This window comes from Mus caroli, unplaced genomic scaffold, assembly GCF_978045245.1.
Source record: "Mus caroli unplaced genomic scaffold, Mus_caroli_1 scaffold_9, whole genome shotgun sequence".
Lineage (NCBI taxonomy): Eukaryota > Metazoa > Chordata > Mammalia > Rodentia > Muridae > Mus > Mus caroli.
The window spans coordinates 84951155-84970000 of record NW_028227264.1 but is presented as its reverse complement, the minus strand read 5'-3'; the positions used below and the strand labels follow the sequence as shown (position 1 = coordinate 84970000).

Here is an 18846-nt window from a genome sequence, read left to right as displayed (position 1 = left end):
CCGGGCTGGTGAGATGGCTCAGTGGGTAAGAGCACCCGACTGCTCTTCTGAAGGTCCAGAGTTCAAATCCCAGCAACCACATGGTGGCTCACAACCATCCGTAACGAGATCTGGCGCCCTCTTCTGGAGTGTCTGAAGACAGCTACAGTGTACTTACATATAATAAATAAATAAATCTTAAAAAAAAAGAAAAACATTCCTTTGAGTGAGAAAACACAAGAATGCCCAGAAAATGGGAGTGGTGGCAGTAATGACAGAGACAGAAGCAATGGTTTCCTCCTGCCCACCATTTTATCACCTCCCGGGGCACCAGAAAAGCTGCTGTGTGGGTGCCCTTTACTTCATATTCTCACTATCTCCCTGTTTTCTTGGGGACCATTCAGCTCACCTGGCAATCTCAGGTCCCTGCTTTGTTGATTTCTCAACTTGGATGGTTACTTCCCACATCCTCACAACTCCTGATGGCTGATCAAATGGCTTGTCTCCAGGGAGCCCTCTAAAATGCTCTGGTCAGAACCTCATTCCCTTGCATACTTGCAACAACACATCCTAATAAAGAGGAACCTGCTTAATTTTATAGTGCTTCCCAGTTAACTATCACCATTTATGCTTCCTTCACGGATCCTTCCGCACAGAGACTACACCCTGGTTCTTGTTCTCTTCTGGGGAACAGATAGCATGCTCTTTGTGATGCACATTAGTAACCAATCTGCCATTATCTAGTAGTGACTCTGAACAAGCTAATTTAATTCTCTGTGAGAATGGAAAAGAATGGTAGAATAGATTTGTTGTGTACTTTAAGGGGAAAACACATAAAATAACTAACCTGGGCATCCCCCTTCTCTGTAAAATGGAGATAATGACAATATTTAACCTCAGAGAATTAAATGAGGAAATGCATATACATGCTTAAAAGTGCTCAAAGGGGGAGGGGTCTGGAGCCTTGTTTGTGCTTAATTAGCATTTAGCACTATTTTATTTTATTTTATTTTATTTGCTTTTCGAGACAGGGTTTCTCTGTGTAGCCCTGGCTGTCCTGGAGCTCACTTTGTAGACCAGGCTGGCCTCTAACTCAGAAATCCGCCTGCCTCTGCCTCCCGAGTGCTGGGATTAAAGGCGTGCGCCACCACGCCCGGCTAGCACTATTTTATTTTAGCATCACTACCATTGCCATCGTTATCACCACCACCATCGCCACATCATATCCATCATCACCATCCTCACCTTATCATTTCCAACCTCACCAACATCAGCAACATCATTATCGTATCATTTCTGCCATCACCAAACTCATCATCACCAGCATTATCAGCGCTCACTACCACCATCATCATGGCAGCCTTTTCATTATCATCACAATCATCTCTAGTCATCATCAGTGTCATATAAAATTGGTCACCACTGTGTTCATCGTCACCATCATCTCCATTCTCACCAATATTGTCACAGAATTTCAACCATCAAAATATTCATCACCATCATCTCCACTACCATCAACATTATTACATCATTTCATCATCATGTTCATCACCATCATCATCAGCATTACATCATTTCAGTCATCACCATGTTCATTACCATTACTACCGTCGCCATCATCACCAACATTGTTGCATCATGTCAGTCATCACATGATTTCCATCATCATTGTCATCTTCATCCCTGGACCAGAGAGGCCTTCAACATATCTCTAAGGAGGGCCGTCTATGTGAGACCATCACTACCTCTGCTTGAAACTCTTCGCTCTATAAGTGCTTCTACCTGCTGTGTCCCCTGTCTGTGACATGAGCCCCAAACAGAAAAATCATCTTGTCTCTCTCCAGCTGCTCGGAGCTTGGGCAGCTGGAGTTCAGTTCAAGGAACTTATTTGAGAATCCATCCACTGGTAATTGTGTTTCTCAAATGTCAGCCACCTGGGAATTACCATCATGATGTCTTCATATCTGTGCACAGCTTGTACAATTTATTTACTTAATATTTTCTCTTTAAATTGCCTCACTTGTTCATACAAATAAATTTATTTAAAAAGGAAACTTCATATCAGTGCCATAAATGGAAAACCAACATTTCCTCATACTCATGAAATATACATAGCAATTAAAATTAAAACGGCTCTATACATCACCTACAATCATCTTCCTTGCCAGCCCAGGGGATGCTTCTCCAACATGCCCAGCTCCTGCTCGAATGTACAGCCCCCTTGAAACTAAGACTGCTGTGAGCCAGGGGTGACTTCCCTGGAAAAAGATCACATAGTCCAATGAGGGCTGCTTCTGCCCAAATCTACATGTAGACAGACCTTTCTTTTTGAAAAGAAGGAAAGGTAAGAAGAAGGAAAAAGGAGAGGGGAGGGTGTGAGAGGCAAATAGAGGAGAGGAGAGGAAAAGAGAGAACCACATTCAAGGGTGCCCACAACTGCTCACAGACTCCAAGTCAATGTGGGGACCACATGCTCTCCTAGGATGTCACCTCTCTAGTATGTTTTTGAGCACACGTATATGTTCAACCCAGGATCTTCAAATTCTAAAGTTCAATTAAAAAACTTGATATTAGTCTGGATTTTTCTTTGAGCCCCCAACCTACTGCTCATTCTTCACTCTTCGTGTGTAGTTCACTTCAGGCTATTAATTTCTCATTCAAGGGACATTTGCTGAGCTGTGGGTGGTATACGAGGTGCTCAGAATACAAAGCTTACTCAGACACAGCAGAGAGGACAAAGAAAACTGTTTGAACTAAGACTTGTTGTCTAATTTCTGATTGTTCACCCCTGGGCAAGACAATGATCCTTCCTCACACCCGGTTTTTGTTATCTGTGAAGTGGGAACCACTAACAACGCCAGGAGTGTGTGCTGTGCACTTTACACAGTGATGATCCAGAAATGGTGAGTGTTTTTACCCCAAGATGATATGTCAGTCAGCATTCTACCACAGTAACAAAACACTTCAAGTCATCGACTTAAAAGGAGAATGAATATTGTCTATGGTCTCCTGGATTTACCACTTTGGGCCTGTGGAAACTTGCTATCTCATGGATGGAGTAGGAGGTAGAAGAGGCATCGTCATCTTGCTGCAGCCAAGAAAAAGCAAGAGAAACAGGAAGGGTTGGTATTCCAGTATTCCCTTCAAGGACACCCCTGCCCCCCACACTGACCAAGGGCTGGAAGATAAGCTTTCAATATATGCCTCTGGGAAACTTTCAGGATAAAAAGTGAAGCAAGGTAAATGGAGGGATAAAGGTGAGTGCTCCAGGCATTCCCAGTGGCTTAATACAGACCTGAATCTGAATATGATTTACTGAAGAAATGGCAAGGTGACTTGGAGAGACACCTCAGCTTTTAGGGCTGGTCCCCTCCTCAGGGACTTGGCAACCTTTCTGAATGTTGGGTATCTACAGTTAAGTCCAGAGCCTGTATACCCTCAGAGCAAACTGCACGTCCTCAGAGTTGGAGGAGCATAGCCCCAACTTGGTACCCCATCCTCATGGAGGTGCCTCTGGGATCTGAGAGCTACCTATTCACATGACCCTGGTAGGAGAGCAGTTCTATTTTGATGTGTGGCAGGGTTACCTGCCGAAGCCTGGGTGCAATTTCCAGCCCTTCCGATCACAGGTGAGGCTGATGAAGGAATTACTGTTCAACCTCCTCTTGCTTCCACCACCAGATCACAAAGTAGGGACAATATATCAAAAGTGGACCTGTAGATTTATCACAGCACCCTTATTAATTATTACTTGATGTTGTGACAAAACATCCAACAAAGAAAAAGAAAGTGTTTCTTTTTCTCCTCCTCCTCCTCCTCCTTCTCCTTCATCTTCTCCTCCTCTTCTTCTCCCTCCTCCTCCTCTTCTTCTCCCTCCTCTTCCTCTTCTTCTCCCTCCTCCTCCTCCTCTTCTTCCTCCTCTTCTTCTTCCTCCTCCTCTTCTTCCTCCTTCTCCTCTTCCTCCTCCTCCTTCTTCTAAAGATTTATTTATTATTATATCTAAGTACACTGTAACTGTCTTCAGACACACCAGAAGAGGGCGTCAGATCTCATTACGGATGGTTGCAAGCCACCATGTGATTGCTGGGATTTGAACTCACCTTCAGAAGAGCAGTCAATGCTCGTAACCACTGAGCCATCTCTTTGGCCCTTATTTGGCCCAGGGCCTCAGCTCATGGGATGGTGCCATTTATATTCAGTGTAGGTCTTCCTTCTTCAGTTAAACCTTTCTGGGAACATCCTCATAGACACACCCAGAGGTGTGTTACCATGGTGATTCTAATTTCCTCAAGTTAACTATCTAGATTAGCCAGCATGGCACCCTACTTCCATAGACATCAGTTGGTGCTATTATCATTATTAGCTATTAAGAAGGAGCTCTGCTCTTGAATCTTTCACCCTTGAGACTGCTTCAAGAGCTGAGATTCTCACTTCTGCTGCAAAAACAGTGGTTTTCTATTACCGGCCTGGACAGAACAACCTTTGAATATGAAGAAGAGTTCTCTGTGTCCACAGAGAGAGCTGGTCTGTGTTGATTCAGACTGCAGAGCAGTCTAAATTACTGTCAGATCTGAAGAGAGGAATCTTATTACCTTCTGTCTATGCTGGATTTTAACAGAGCACGTCTGCACACCGACTTCAGGCCCAACTTAATGAACACACAAAACACACTCGCAATTAGCAACACTCATTTGTGTGCCAACAATTCACACATGAAAGTCAACATCCAATGACGACGGTGTTTAATTTACACAGCAAATTATCCTTAAAAACAATTTCTGCAGCACGCTGCTCCCATGGGCTGCCTGCTTAGGTGAACCATGGAGTTGCTTAGCAAATTCTTTGAACAGAGGCTGGTGGGCACCTTGGAGGCACTTCAGGACTAACATTTGTACGTGTTAAATGTGTGTAAGGGTATAAGGGTGTATGTGTGTGTGTGTGTGTGTGTGTGTGTGCACATATGTGTGTGGAGGATCCACACTCAGGGACTCACACTTCCTTGAGAAGCACTGTACTGACTAAGTCATCTTCCTTGGCCCAAGACTAATCTCTGAGACCCGACAAGACAGTGCGTGGGCTACATGGTGTGGAGGCCTCTTCCCAAGTAATGTATATACAGACATGTTCCGACCCTGTAGTCAGATTCCACAGCTTGAGGGACAAGAGCATTTCCCATAAGGAGAAGGTCCAAATGTCTTTTGTATTCTGTTTTCTGGCAATGCTTTCCAAGGGTGTTGCTTGGAGCCTTTGTACATTCTGAGGACACCCTGGCAGTGTGTTAAAATGCAAACATCCATTACTTCCTTGTGGATACCTCAGAATCGTATTCATAAATATCACAACCTCAGAATTTGTGGCCATCAGACTTACTGCTGGATCCCATCATAACATGTGCTAATAAAAATCACAGAATGTGGGGGCTGGAGAGATGATGGATCAGTGGTTAAGAGCACTTGCTGCTCTTCCCGAAGACCTGAGTTCAGTTCCCAGCACCCACACGGTAGCTTACAACCATCTGTAACTCCAGTCCCAGGGGATTTGACACATGTGGACATGTAGGTAAAACACTCATACACATAAAACACACACACACACACACACACACACACACACACACACAGCCTATGCCATGATTTAAATGCAAAAAAATTGGTTTTCTTTCTTTGTAGTTTTATATCTTATGCACTAAAAAATGTTCTAAGACAGGGTCTCTAGACATCACCAGACTCCCAACAGGGGAATGTCACTCATAAGCTTTAGATCAACCACACAGCAAGGAGTCAGAAGATACTGTTACTAGGAACAATATCTCATGGCTTTGGAGGTCTGAAAAGGATGGGAATCCCACCTCTCAACACAGAGGCCAGGAAAGCAGCTATCTTGTGACTGTTATGGTTTGTATATGAGGCATGTCTCACTTAAAAGGCTCATCTGTTGGAGGTTTGGCTTCTGGCCTGTGGTGCTACCTTAGAAGGTGCTAGAAACTTCAGGAGGTAAAACCTAGGTGGAAGAAGTAGTTTCTGGTGATGGGTCCTTGAAGTGATCATGTTCCCCCTGCTCTCTTCCTGTCTTGTTCTTGGCTTCCTGTTTGCAAGGAGATAAAAAAAAATCCCCCTTGGACACATAATCCTATCATCATGATGTTCTGCCTCACAATGAATCAAAAAATACAGAACCAAGTTGCCAGGGATGGACCCCTCTGAAGCCGTGGGCCCCAATAGACCCTTTTCTCTTGTGTTATTCTGTTGGGTATTTTGTTACAGTGAAAGAAAAGTCATGAATACAATGCCAGAGATTGGCTCCTGCTCGTTCAAAGCTTGCTATCACAGAGATGCAGCTTGTCCCCATGGGAGGTCACGTTCTGGGTGGGTCAGGGACTCCTCTGGAGGAGGGACAGGCTGGGTTCTGGGTGTAAAGCTTTGTACTGCTCAGGATCTGCTGTGATTGCTGTATCAACTTCTGTCCAGTTTAGTTGTCTAGAAATCAACGCTCCAATCCCACCAGGAACTGAGAGACAGCTAAGCTGTTTAACAGTCAACTGAGAGTCTTGAGCAAATATAGTGGTAATTTCCTTTGCTTGCTGTCCTGGATAGTTTTTATTGTCAACTCAAGGGAGTCTCAACTGAGGGATTTTTCAGGTAATTCTCAGACTAGATCGTCCAGTGGGCAACCTGTCTTGACTGTTGATTGATTGATGTGGTAAGGCCTAGCCCACTGTGGGCAGTGCCATCCTCAGGCAGGTAGTCTTGAGTTGTATAAGAAAGCAGGCTGAACATGAGCTGAGGGTTCAAGTCAGTAAACAGCACCCCTCCACTACCACAGCTTCAGCTCTTGTCTCCAGGCTCCTGCCTGAGTTTATCCTGGACTTCCCTCAGTGATGGACTGTGACCTGGAGGTGGATGCTGAAATAAATCCTTTCCTGATTCAGGCTGCTTTTGGTCTTGTGCACTTTATCTCAGCAACAGAGGAGAAAGGAATACAGTGGGTCTGGCTGGCTGGCACAGGCCCAAATCAGGGCGTATATAACCAAATATTCTTCAAACCCGGGATACTCCAAACTTGACTGTTTTCTCTGTGTGAGCCATTTTTTTTTTCATTGCTGCAACAAAATGCCTAACAGAAATACGAGAGGAAAGATTTTTGGCTCACAGGGTTCAGTACTCCGAAACCCTGTGTCCCCGCTTGGCTTCATGTGTGTGTGCAGAAAATCAGGATGGCAGAAACGAGACACCATGACAGTCACACCTAGAAGAATGCTTCCTAATCCCCTAGACATTTCTTCCTTTTTTCACTTATTTATTGTGTGCTACGTGTGTGAATGTGTATGTGCCAAGGCATCTACGGGGGGTGTCAGAGGACAACTTGAGGAGGTGGTTCTCTGCTTTCACCATGCGGGGCTTGGGGATAGAATTTGGGTCATCAACCTTGGCAGCAGCACCTTCACCCACTGAGCCACCTCAGTGGTCCTCCCTGGGCATTTTTTCATCCAATCATGGTAGCACAATTGACCACTACATCTTCTCTTATTTCTTTTATACTTTTTTGTGACCCTCCTCCTTTCCTTCTTTCTTTACCCCTTTCTTCTGTGTTTCATACTTTCCAAGTTCCAGATACTGTTATATGTATGTATGTATGTATGTATCAATCTGTGTATCTATCTATCTATCTATCTATCTATCTATCTATCTATCTATCTATCTATCATGTATCTATGTATCCATCTATCTATCTTCTGTCTATCTATCATCTATTTATCTATCTATCTATCTATCTATCTATCTATCTATCTATCTATCCATCTTCTATCTATCTATCTATTATCTATCTATCATGTATCTATGCATCTGTCTATCTATCTATCCTCTATTTGTCTATCTAATATATATCTACCATCTATGTATCTATTTATGTATCTATCTATGTACCTATCTATATATGTATCTATGTAACTATCTATCTATCTATCTATCTATCTATCTATCTATCTATCTATCTATCATTATCTATCTGATACTGTTCTATCAGTGAACACATCAAACGTTTGTCCCATCAGGAAGGGAGGACAGACTCCAGCAGGGAGAGAGGCAATGCAAAAAGTAAAGCAGTTAAATGTGGAGCGTGACTAGGAGATGGGAGGGAGGGGACTGTTATGGGTTTTGGGCTTTTAATTGGAGTAAAAAAAACAGACTGTGGTTATGCTGTGCAACTTGATAAATATACTAAAAATGCCAGAAGTGGATGTGTAGATAAGCTGGGTGTGACTTGTGCCTCAATAAGGAGACCATGGAAACACAAATGCACCGAGTAACGCTGGAGGATGGTAGGTGCTGGGCATAACACGTAAGAGCGATGGATAAGGGATGAAGGCTGCTGTGGACCAGTGAACTGAATGTGTACGTCCTTCGAGGTTCATGTGTGGAAGCCTCAGCCTGCAGTGTGACAGTGTTAGAAAGCGGGGCAATTAGCAGAGGTTTAGGATTGGTCGAGTCCAAGAGGGTGGGGCCCTCATGATAGGCCTTCTAGGAAGAGGTCCATTGAGAAGGTAACGTCTGTAAGTTGGACAGAGAGCCATCACCAAGAGATGAATTTCTGACCTTGAACTTCCCATGCTCTAGAGCTGTGAGAAAGAAAAGTCTTTCCCAACCCCGCCTCTGTGTATGTGCACAGTATGAGGGTACCCTTGTATGAGAACTGCACAGTGTGAGGGTACCCTTGGAGGCCAGAAGAGGGGATTGAACTCTTGAAGCTGGAGTTACGGGTGGATGCGACTCTCCTGACATGGGTGCTAGGAAATGAATTAGAATCCTCTGCAAGAACAGCAAGGGCTCTTGACTGTTTATTCATCTCTCCAGACCCCAGATGCTTGTCTTGTCTATTCTCATGGATTGCTTTACTAGCTGAGGTAAGAAAAGAGTCTTTAGAGAATCACTGTTTCACAAGGGTGAGAAAGCAAGACATAGAGGGTTGTTTTGGCTTGGGGGAGCAGTCAGTGCAAAGGTCCTGGGGTTTCCTCTTGTGGTCAAGGAGCAGAAAGGACCAAAGGGAGGACAGAGTGTAGTGGATGGGGAGCCTGAGAGCAGTTCTGAGGACTTCGGCTTGTCCTGTGGATCAGAAAGGAACCAGGGATGAATTCTGAACAGAAGACAGAGGAGATCTGATGTGCATTCAACAGATGCTGCTATAGCCATCAATAGTTAATGGGCACTATTTAGAGATCACATATATTGCCTGCAGCAGGCAAGATACCACACCCTGAGATAGGCGTCTAAGTATTCCGTATCAGAACATCAGCCAGCACTGGCTGAGATGGTTTCTTCAGTGTAATTGGAAAGGATACAGGCTCAGGGCAGATGCAGACTAGATTTCCCTAAGGCAATGACAGAGCTGGGAGACTTAGCAGGCCTTCCTTCCTCTAGAGCCCTTATCTTCCCTAATTTCACTGGCACTGCTTTGTGTACACAGCAAAAACTCAATAAAGGCACCCTGGACAGGTCAGCATGAGTACCTTTGGCATGAGAGACTGGCATGCCACTTCTGACATAGAGAGGCTATGTGGGACAGACACCAGGTTTGGAGAGACTGTCCACTTACTGAGCTCGGCGATGCTGCCCACCCGTGTGGCCAGCAGGGACTGCTCGATGGTCCTCAGCTCTGACTGGCTGAACATGGGGAGCTCTCCCGGCTTGCTGGGCCGCTGTGGGTCTCGATGCAGGTTCAGGCTCTCTGGCAGGCTCAGCACACCTGCAGTAGGGAGGGACAGAGAAGACGACAACTGGTTACTTTTCCATTTATCAAGCGAGAGGTGCCAAACTTCTGTCAGAAGCTGAGACAGGAACCCACACTCTGGATCTCCAACCCCTTTTGAAACAGGGTAGCATATAGAGCTCCCATTGGCGCTGGCCCCAAACATTATGTAGCCAAGGGTGACCTTGAACTTGTGATTCTCCCTCCTCTATCTCCTGAGTGCTAGGATTGCAGGTGTGCACAACCATGTCCAGTTTATTCGGCGCTGGAAATCAAACCTAGCCTTCATCCCTGATAGACAAGCAGAAACCAACTGAGCTACATTCCAGACCTTGGACCCCTTTTAGATATAGATGCTAATTTACCAGCCATGTGAGCCACTATCTGGACACTATATTTCCAAAGATCATGAACAGACTCGTTCTCTGGCCTGGCAGAGAATCTGTCTGCTGAGAGGTGCTTCTCCTGAACCCAGAGATGACTGCCTCATTCTTTCTTCCAGAGACAGCTCAAGCACTAGGGACTGGAGAAGGGCAGTCCCTGCAGGTGGTAGCCTTTGAGGGCTTTCTTCATTGGTTGAATACATGTAACTGGTGTGGACGGCCTGTGATCTGGGAGGCAAGGCTTCAGAATTTCTCTGTAATGATGTATATGGGGTTGGGGCTAGGATTTCTATACCTTGTACACTACTCTTCCCTCCCTTTTTGCTCTGGAAACATTTAGTGAGGACCTGAATTGTAACTATGTGGCTTACCCAGAGTCATTTACCCGTCACTAAATTTGCTAACCACCCCAGGGAGGAAGGAGTGTGTCCCTGCTTCTTGAATTTCAAATCTGATGAATTGACTTACTTTGGTCAAGGGTGCGTTAACAGAGAGGACAGATTCAGAGCCTGAAAAGTGCCTATGACATTGAACTTGCTTTCCTGAGCTCTGCCTTTATGATGAGCAGAACATACCCTGGGTAGTCTTGCTCATTTAAGGAAGGGGAGAAACACACACACACACACACACACAAACACACACACACACACCCTCGATGCTCACAGAGTAACTTGGGAGAGATAACCCATGATCCACATACAGGTGCTGAATTAGAGGAAGCAGAAGGTAAAGCCGGTGAGCTCAGCTTCACTCACCACCCAGCCGGCCGGCTCAGATCTCAGATCTCAGTAGCCCCACCCAAATCCTGCCAATCAAAGCCCTGGCTGAGACTGTGGGGGAAGGGGGAGGCAGCTAGAGTAACCATTGTTTCCAATGTGTGGTAACAGTGGCTAAAGGATATGAAGACCCATTCAAAGTCTATAGCCCTGAAATTTTTCACACAAATTTTCATTGAAGACCCTTCTCGAACTGCTTATGTGTCAGACACTTTGTAGCTCCAAAGAACGTACTTCATATCACAGCCCAGCACACACAGAGGGCCCACTAATGTGCTGGAACAGGCAATGAGCTTGGGAAACATCACAGCCTGGCAGACAGGCCAATTCAGCCTCACTAGTCACAGGACACCTGAGGACCTTTCAGTTTTTAGACAGGGAAGGCCAGACCTACAGAAGGTGCCCACTTGCAAGAGATCCTTCTGCCTCTCTAACATCCTCCCACTGGAACCTGGCAGGGAGGCCTTGTCCTCTTCTTCCTTCCTCACACCAACCTGAAGGTCAGAGGCTGGACCAAGAGGCTGCTGCCACAGCAACAGATCTTGGGCTTATCCCTCATCTGAGGTCTCTGATGTCTGTGGCTCTAACACACAGACCTCCTATCACCTTGAAGGGGTCAATACATATGATGCCAGAAAATCATGATCAGGACTAGAAAGTGAGGTTAAATTTCATGGACCCCTCACTTGTGGGTAGAGGGAAGCAGAATCAAGGGGCTTAAAGAGCCAAGAGTGAAGTCCTGAACACGGAGGGGGAAGAGGAGGACCAGTGTCAGCACAGGTCCTCAGGTGTCCCTAGGGTTTTCATGTGCCTGTGGCTTTCATCACTGGCTGTGGGATAACCCAGATTGCCGGCCGTTTGCTGCTCTTTCCATAGGGATCAATGGGCACAGGAGAAAGAAACTTGAGTCTGGGTCTCTGAGCTTCACCCTAGCTTGACCTCAGACAGGTCCGAGAACCTCAGTGTGAAGTGGGGGCGGGGGATAAAGCACTGGATTTGTCTTTCTTCTGGGGCTGCTGGGGACAGGGATGGGAAATGAGATCCGATGGGCTGTCTTTCAAGTGCTAAGCAGAAGGGTTCACCACATATCGACCTGAGATGAAAGTCGGCATACAAACGCCAGCTCTGGATTTCTTCACGCTTCATCGTGCAGACGAACAATCCCCCTTGGAATTGCTTGTCCTTTCGGAGAGGTATGAAATTCAAATGAGGAAGTGCCATTATTCAAAGAAGCCTTAAGAACTGGACGGCGGAGATTTGCAAAATCTGTAATTGATCTATTATGCAAAGATTATGTATTACGGCTTTATTTTCTTAACTCCATATATATATTGTCTTAGGACTCTCTGACTGTGACGAGACACCATGACCACGGCAACTCTTATGAAAGAAAACATTTCACTGGGACTGGTTTACAGTTCAGAGGTTTAGTCCATTATTGTCATGGCAAGAAGCATGGAGACACAGGCAGACATAGTGCTGGGAAGCAGCCCGAAGTTCTACACCTGGATTGGCAGGCATCAGAGAGTGACTGCTGAGCCTGACTTGAGTTTCTGAAACTTCAAAGCCCACCTACAGTGACACAATTCCTCCAACAAGGCCATACCAAGGACACACCTCCTAACAATGCCACTCTCTATGGGCACATGGAGCCCAATTTCATTCAAATTGCCTCATAGGGCTTAACACATAAACTGAAATACTTATTTTTTTCTAATGTAAAAACTATCTAGGTGAATAAGAAGGCCTGAACACCAAAGTTTAGTGTCTGATGCAAGTCTATCATTGGAGTTGAGGCCAGAATGACTTGCTGATCAAGATCCAAGGTCACAATTGAATTCAATTAAGACTGAAGTTCAGAGGGGTGGGAGAGATGGTTCAGCAGGTCAAGTATTTGCTGTAAGCATGAAGACCTGAAAAAAGCATGTAAAAGCCAAATATGGGGCTGGTGAGATGGCTCAGCAGGTAAGAGCACTGACTGTTCTTCTGAAGGTCCTGAGTTCAAATCCCAGCAACCACATGGTGGCTCACAACCACCTGTAGTGAGATATGGCGCCCTCTTCTGGTATTTTGGAGTACAGCTACAGTGTACTTATTTATAATAATAAATAAATCTTTGGGCCGAAGCAAGCGGGTCTGACCAGAGTGAGGGAGGTTGACCAGAGCGAGCAGAAGTCCTAAATTCAATTCCCAACAACCACATGAAGGCTCACAACCATCTGTACAGCTACAGTGTACTCATATACATAAAAAAACAAATCTTTTTTAAAAAGAGACAAATATGGCAGCATGAACCTGCAACCCTAGTCCTGGTGTGTATGTGTGTGTGTGTGTGTGTGTGTGTCTGTGTGTAGACAGGAGCTTGCTAGCCAGGAAGCCCAGTGAGCCCAAATCAGTGAGCTCTAGTTTGAGACCTTGCATCATCATCATCATCATCATCATGTTGAGATTGATAGAGGAAGAGTGCTGATGTTGACTATACACGCATGTATACTCACCAATGTACACGTACACACACACACACACTGTCCCCGAGAAATCTGTTTTCGTGAGATTCTGTGTATTTTTCATTTGGCTGAAGAAGGAGTGCATTCAAATCCTCAAAAAGGGGTTGTTACCTCCAAGACCTACAATCAGTCCACGGCTGTGAGCCACCACAGCCACGCCCATCAAGGTTCCTGATCATGGCTGGTGCTGAGGTGCAGAAAGGCCAGCAGGGCATGGCCCACGGAGCCAAGTTACTTTGCAAACTGGATAAGACTTCTCCAGGCTCCAGGCAGTTTCTCTACCTGTTGAGAGCAGCTAAACGGTGGGCACTGTGAGTTTATTGTGATGATTAAACACAGCAATGCAGTGAGACCCTCCGGCCTCTGGCGTGAGAGCTTCACAGGCACCGCCCTACCAAACCTGAAGTCTCATCTATCTAGTATCTGGATTCAGTGAGGATCTTCCTTCCAAGGTCTCGTGTGACTGGAGAAAGAGAATCTTTTCGTCAAGTCACCCAGTGCATAAGACCTAAGGGCTCTACTACTCTGCACGGGATCTCGGACACACTGTGTCTAGCAGCTCCTCTGTCATGGAGGCTATCAGATAAGCTGCTCTTCCAACCTGCTTCCCTTCTGAGGAGCACAGCATGGCCCTGTGGCAAACAGAGTGCCCCACCGTCCTCTGTTTTTTATCACTGGACCTGGGTCAGGGATGTACTTGCCCATGAGGAGAAACCCATACTAGCCCCACCCACCCTCAGGGATGATGCTGGTGATGATGGAGGAGGAGGCCAGCTAAGCTTTATTGAGTACCAAGTCAGTTGGCACTGTACCAAGTACTTTTTATATTTACATTAAAATGTATTTGAATTCTCACAGTCAGACTTGTTAGCATTCAGTCTAAGCTCCTCCCCACAGTTATCTGGCAACAGCCAGGTAGGCCTAACCCACTATAAAAGGGGCTGCTTGGCCCCTCCTTGCTCTCTTGTTCCTCTCTTGTTCTCTTGTTCTTTCTTGCTCTTCTCTCACCCCTCCCATGTGATCATAGCAGGCCTCTATTCCTCTACTTCTCTCTCTCTCTCTCTCTCTGCCTTTCTTTGCCTCTACTACCCCCTTAATGGCCTTCTCATGCCCTTAATAAACTCTATTCTATTCTACACTATACCATTGTGTGGCTGATCTGTCAGGGGGAAGGGATGCCTTGGCATGGGCCCAGTGAGATACCCCCTCCCCCATACCTCATATCACACCTCCATAGAACATACCCCTTCTCTCTTTATCTTTTCACAAACACAACAACACTAAAGTAGAAGAACCTGTTATTATTATTATTAATTATGATGATGTGATGATTTGGAGGCACCAAAAGATAATAGTTTAGGACAGTCTCTGGATTTGAATAGTCTTCCTTTGAACCATAACTACAGTACGTATGGTGGCTTGACACTCTTGGCCTACAGGTTGCCTATCTTTGGTGTTTCCTGTGAGTAACCTAGAGTTGTGATGCAGCAACGGAAGGAGCCAGGATCAGGAGATGCATATGCCATGCTGAGGGTGGGGTGACAACGTGGGTCTGGTTCTCTTGGCACAGGGTTGGGCTCTGCCTCTTCTGTCTCTGGCTGCAAGAGGAGAGTAGACTGTGCTGGCGCTGGCTGCCAACCTGGGCTCCGTCTTCCATGGAGTGAGAAGCTGAAAGCGAAGATCCTGCCAGCATCTCGGCTTTCCCAGCAAATGGGAGGAACGGAGCTTTGGAAGAGACACAGCTCACTGCTAATGCCCACTTCGCCACCTTCTGTGGGGGTTGTCCCGCTCTGACTTGGTTGTCCTGGCCCTATTCCACCCTTCGCAGTGTTGGATATTGCTCTCGCCATGACTGGTGGAGAGGCAGGAATGGGATAATATATATGGACAAGCTGGCACAGTGAATGGAGTCGATAAATGTTTGCTAATAAAGTAAGTAAATGAAGTTTTTTGGAGCTAAAGATTTAGGAAGTCAATAATCCAGTCGCTGCTAGAAGGCTTTCTTTTACTGTTAGATTTATGAAGAAACAAAATAGAAAGTCAGAGCTTTTTTTTTTTTTCTTTTTTCTTTTTTAAAATATGTCTATACCACCAGCTTGGAGCTCCCCTTTTATTTTAAAAAGATTTGGCAGCAGGAAGCAGATTTAGGGCTGGTTTAGCGAGCCCTCTGTCTGTGTGAAACAAGCCCTTTTTCTGCTAGTGTGAGCACAGTTCCTGGTTCACGGTTTGCCCAAGCACGAGTTACCTTTTCAGAGATCTTAGAAATATTGGACCCAGAGCACCTCAGAATGAGAGTGGAGGAAACATCAGTGTAGATCCTTTCTAGAAATGGGTGCCAGGGCCCACTGAGTTGGGGAGTCTAAAACCTGTTTAAGGAAGGGCCTGTTGACCTTCAGAAAATGCAAATACCCGAGCCGGTTGGGTCGATGCCTGAGGCCCAAGGCCTCCAGCTTAGCTGTGAACACAGGCCTCCACCAGCTGGAATATTGTGGAAGAAACAGCAGAGGTCAGACTATGCCCTGCATCGTCCTGTGTGGTCCCGGGAAGCCGCCCCAGGCAAGCCCAAGGCAGCCTCCGTTTTGGATGTTTCCTAGGGACTCAGTACCAGCTGGGATTTGAGAATGGGATTCCACGGAGCAGTTCAAAGAGCCTGAGTTCTGGAAGCTGGGTTTGGCCCACAGCACTGATGCATGTAGTTAGCCTCCCCTGAAGCACCGGTTTCCTTGGGAATACTATAGAATAATGGAGAACTTCCAGCATAGCCGTCAGTTGCCTTGCCGCTGGAAGATTAAATGAGTGAAATACAGCTTGCTCTCTATAAATAGCTCAATAATGGCAGCTGCTATTATCATTATAATTGTTGTTGGAGGACAGTCAGGGGAGGAACAAAGGCCCAGAGGCAGGTGCTCAGCATGTGGGGGAAGTGCCAGAGTCGAGGGTGCAGAGGTGGTAAGTGGACACAGGCAGCTGCAGATCACAGAGGATTTTATTAACCGGCCAGAATCTCCACCTTCACCTTCAAGGAGCTATGCTTCTCTCTCAACTCACAGCCCATTTTCTAGAAACAGTGATCTCACACTGCATCTCCATCCTCTCTTCCCACCTCCATCCCCACTTCCACTGGTCTAACAAATTCAAAATTATCCTTCTGAGCCCGACTTGGGATGCCAAGGACTTGAAGAAGCTTCAGGCCCTGCTTTCGAGGAACTTTCAGTCCAGGCAGCCAGGGAGGCAGCGAGAAGGTCAGTGGAGACTGCCAGAAACAAGACCCAGAGAGGTAGGACAGGTAGAATGGAGTCACAAGTATGAAGTGGCTGAATGTGATCTCACAAGCTGTCCTTCCCTCTGAGAGCCACAGGCAGCCAGCTTTTCCTCCTGCCCAGCTAGGGATGAGCTAGGGCTAGCTTCCCTCTGGGCTTAGTGCACTGTTGGAGCTCTGCTGCTCTAGAGACTTGGTATAAGAGGCCAGGGACAGAGACAATGGGAAGGTTAATGTGACTCTAACACTGGTGGCATAATGAGAGAATTAACTGCTGAAGCAAGAAAGTCAAGGGTTAAAAGCTTAGCTCATTCTCTCATTCAGTGAGCATTAGCTGAGCACCTACTAGGCGCCAGGCAATGCTCTAGGTTCTTAGGATCTGGTAGCAAAGCACTGGAAAGCCTTGATATTTGTGCCTAGTTTTTGTGTTTCAAACGAACACTCCAACAACATGACTCAAATATGCCAGCAACAGGCAGTAAGGGCCACAGAGGAAATGGCAGAAAATGATGAAGAAGAAGCCCTGAGGTAGAGGCTTGAAGGAAGTGACAGGAAGTATCAGGTATTTCTGGTAAAGAGTGGGACAACAAAGGGGTCTGTCTGTAGGAGGGAAAGCGGAAGGTGGTGCGTGGTGCGTGCTGCGCCTGTTAGAGAAAGGAACGGAGTAGCAAGTCCAGAGATGTTGTCTGCTGATAGAGCACTGAGGATGGACTGGGTGAGGCCAAATGGGTGACCCCCAAAGACGTTGGGTCTGACCTTGAGCAAGGTGGGACACACTGGAGGATCCTGAATGGAGAAGGGTGGAATTGGACCTGGTTTGAAGGGCCACTCTAGGGCAGCTAGGGCAGAGTAATTCTAGTAATTAGAGGGCATACATAAAATGGGCCAGACAACAAAGATGCTAAGTGGGTGCTGGGTGTAAGAAAAAAAGAGAAGAGTCTAATCGCAAGGGGCACAGGGTGGGTCTGTCTTTACTTGAGGGGGCTGGGTTTGGAGAAAAGGCCATGTATGCTTAAGATCGTGCTAAGCACACTTCCTTGCTGCTCCTCGGATGCAGTCTTCTCACGTGAGCCCTGGGGTGGGAGATATTTCTTGCCCTCTTCAGTCCTGCCAGTAGGGATTGTTGCTAATCATGCCTGCCAGGCTGTTGGCCCCCTTCCGCACTCCACCCTCTTCTCTCCTAGGGTTCTGCCTCCACTGTATCATCCATGCAATCTCTCTGCTTGGTCCTCAGTGCTATCTACCTTGAAAGGAAAGAAAAACCACATTTTCCAGTTCCCCCATGTCTTTAGTGAAGGAACTTCCTATGGCTTAGTGGGTCATGAGAACACTTGCTTTAAGCCCTAACACTTCCTAGGAAGAGTCTCAGAAGAGTGTCATAGAGGATCTCCCACGGGGTCTGGCGTAGCTGTGGAAGTATCAACAGTGGTCAGCTCCCAGGAGGAAGGTGTGTGGTCTTTGGATGGTTCTTTACAAAGCTTACACAGTGGTGACACTGAGGGGAAAACTGGCACAGAACTGGATAAAAATCAGCCTTGGGGTGTGGCTAACAGTAAAATTCTACGAGTTAGAAATAGTCTTTGACATTTCAATTATTTTCATGGCAATAGATCAGGCAGAATTTTGGACAACTGGGACTGTTTTGCTTTATATCAAGTTGATTGTGCATCTACCTCTTAGATATTTATAATCCAAATGTATATATCCACTCATCCATCCAACCACCTACCCAGTCATCCTCTAACTCACTCATCCATCTGCCCATCCATCCATTCACCCATCTATCCATCCATCCCATCCACCCACCCACTTATCCATCCATCCATTCACCCATCCATCATCCATACATCCATCTGCCCATATAACAGGTCATTTTTAATTAGTTAAATAAAACGTGTGAGGATTTACAATGTGCTAAACCACAGAGACCCAGTAGGCAATATAACAAAGTAGCTGCCTTCATGCAGCTTAATGTCCATCTATCCTTCTGTCATTCAGTCTTTCATCACACATCTTATCTTTCTTTCTGTCCTTCTATCCATTGACTCCACACCCTGTGCCTGATTGGGGCTGCAATGAAAAGTAAGACACACTGAAGCTACCCTTTAGGAACTCAATGAGGTGGTGAGGCTGTCCATGCCCATGAGTGCTACAGGTGCTGTAAAGGAATTCTGCATGCTATGTGGATGGCATAATAA

The 18846-nt window shown here is 46.1% G+C and overlaps 1 protein-coding gene across 1 annotated transcript in view; it reads right to left on the bottom strand.

Moving 5' to 3' along the window:
- Abtb3 (ankyrin repeat and BTB domain containing 3) overlaps positions 1-18846 on the bottom strand; it is a 273659-nt gene that overhangs the window by 106840 nt on the left and 147973 nt on the right. The window contains exon 2 of the mRNA XM_021174021.3: positions 9571-9720. Within this exon, the coding sequence (XP_021029680.1) occupies positions 9571-9720 (150 nt within the window). The remainder of the gene's footprint in view (positions 1-9570; positions 9721-18846) is intronic.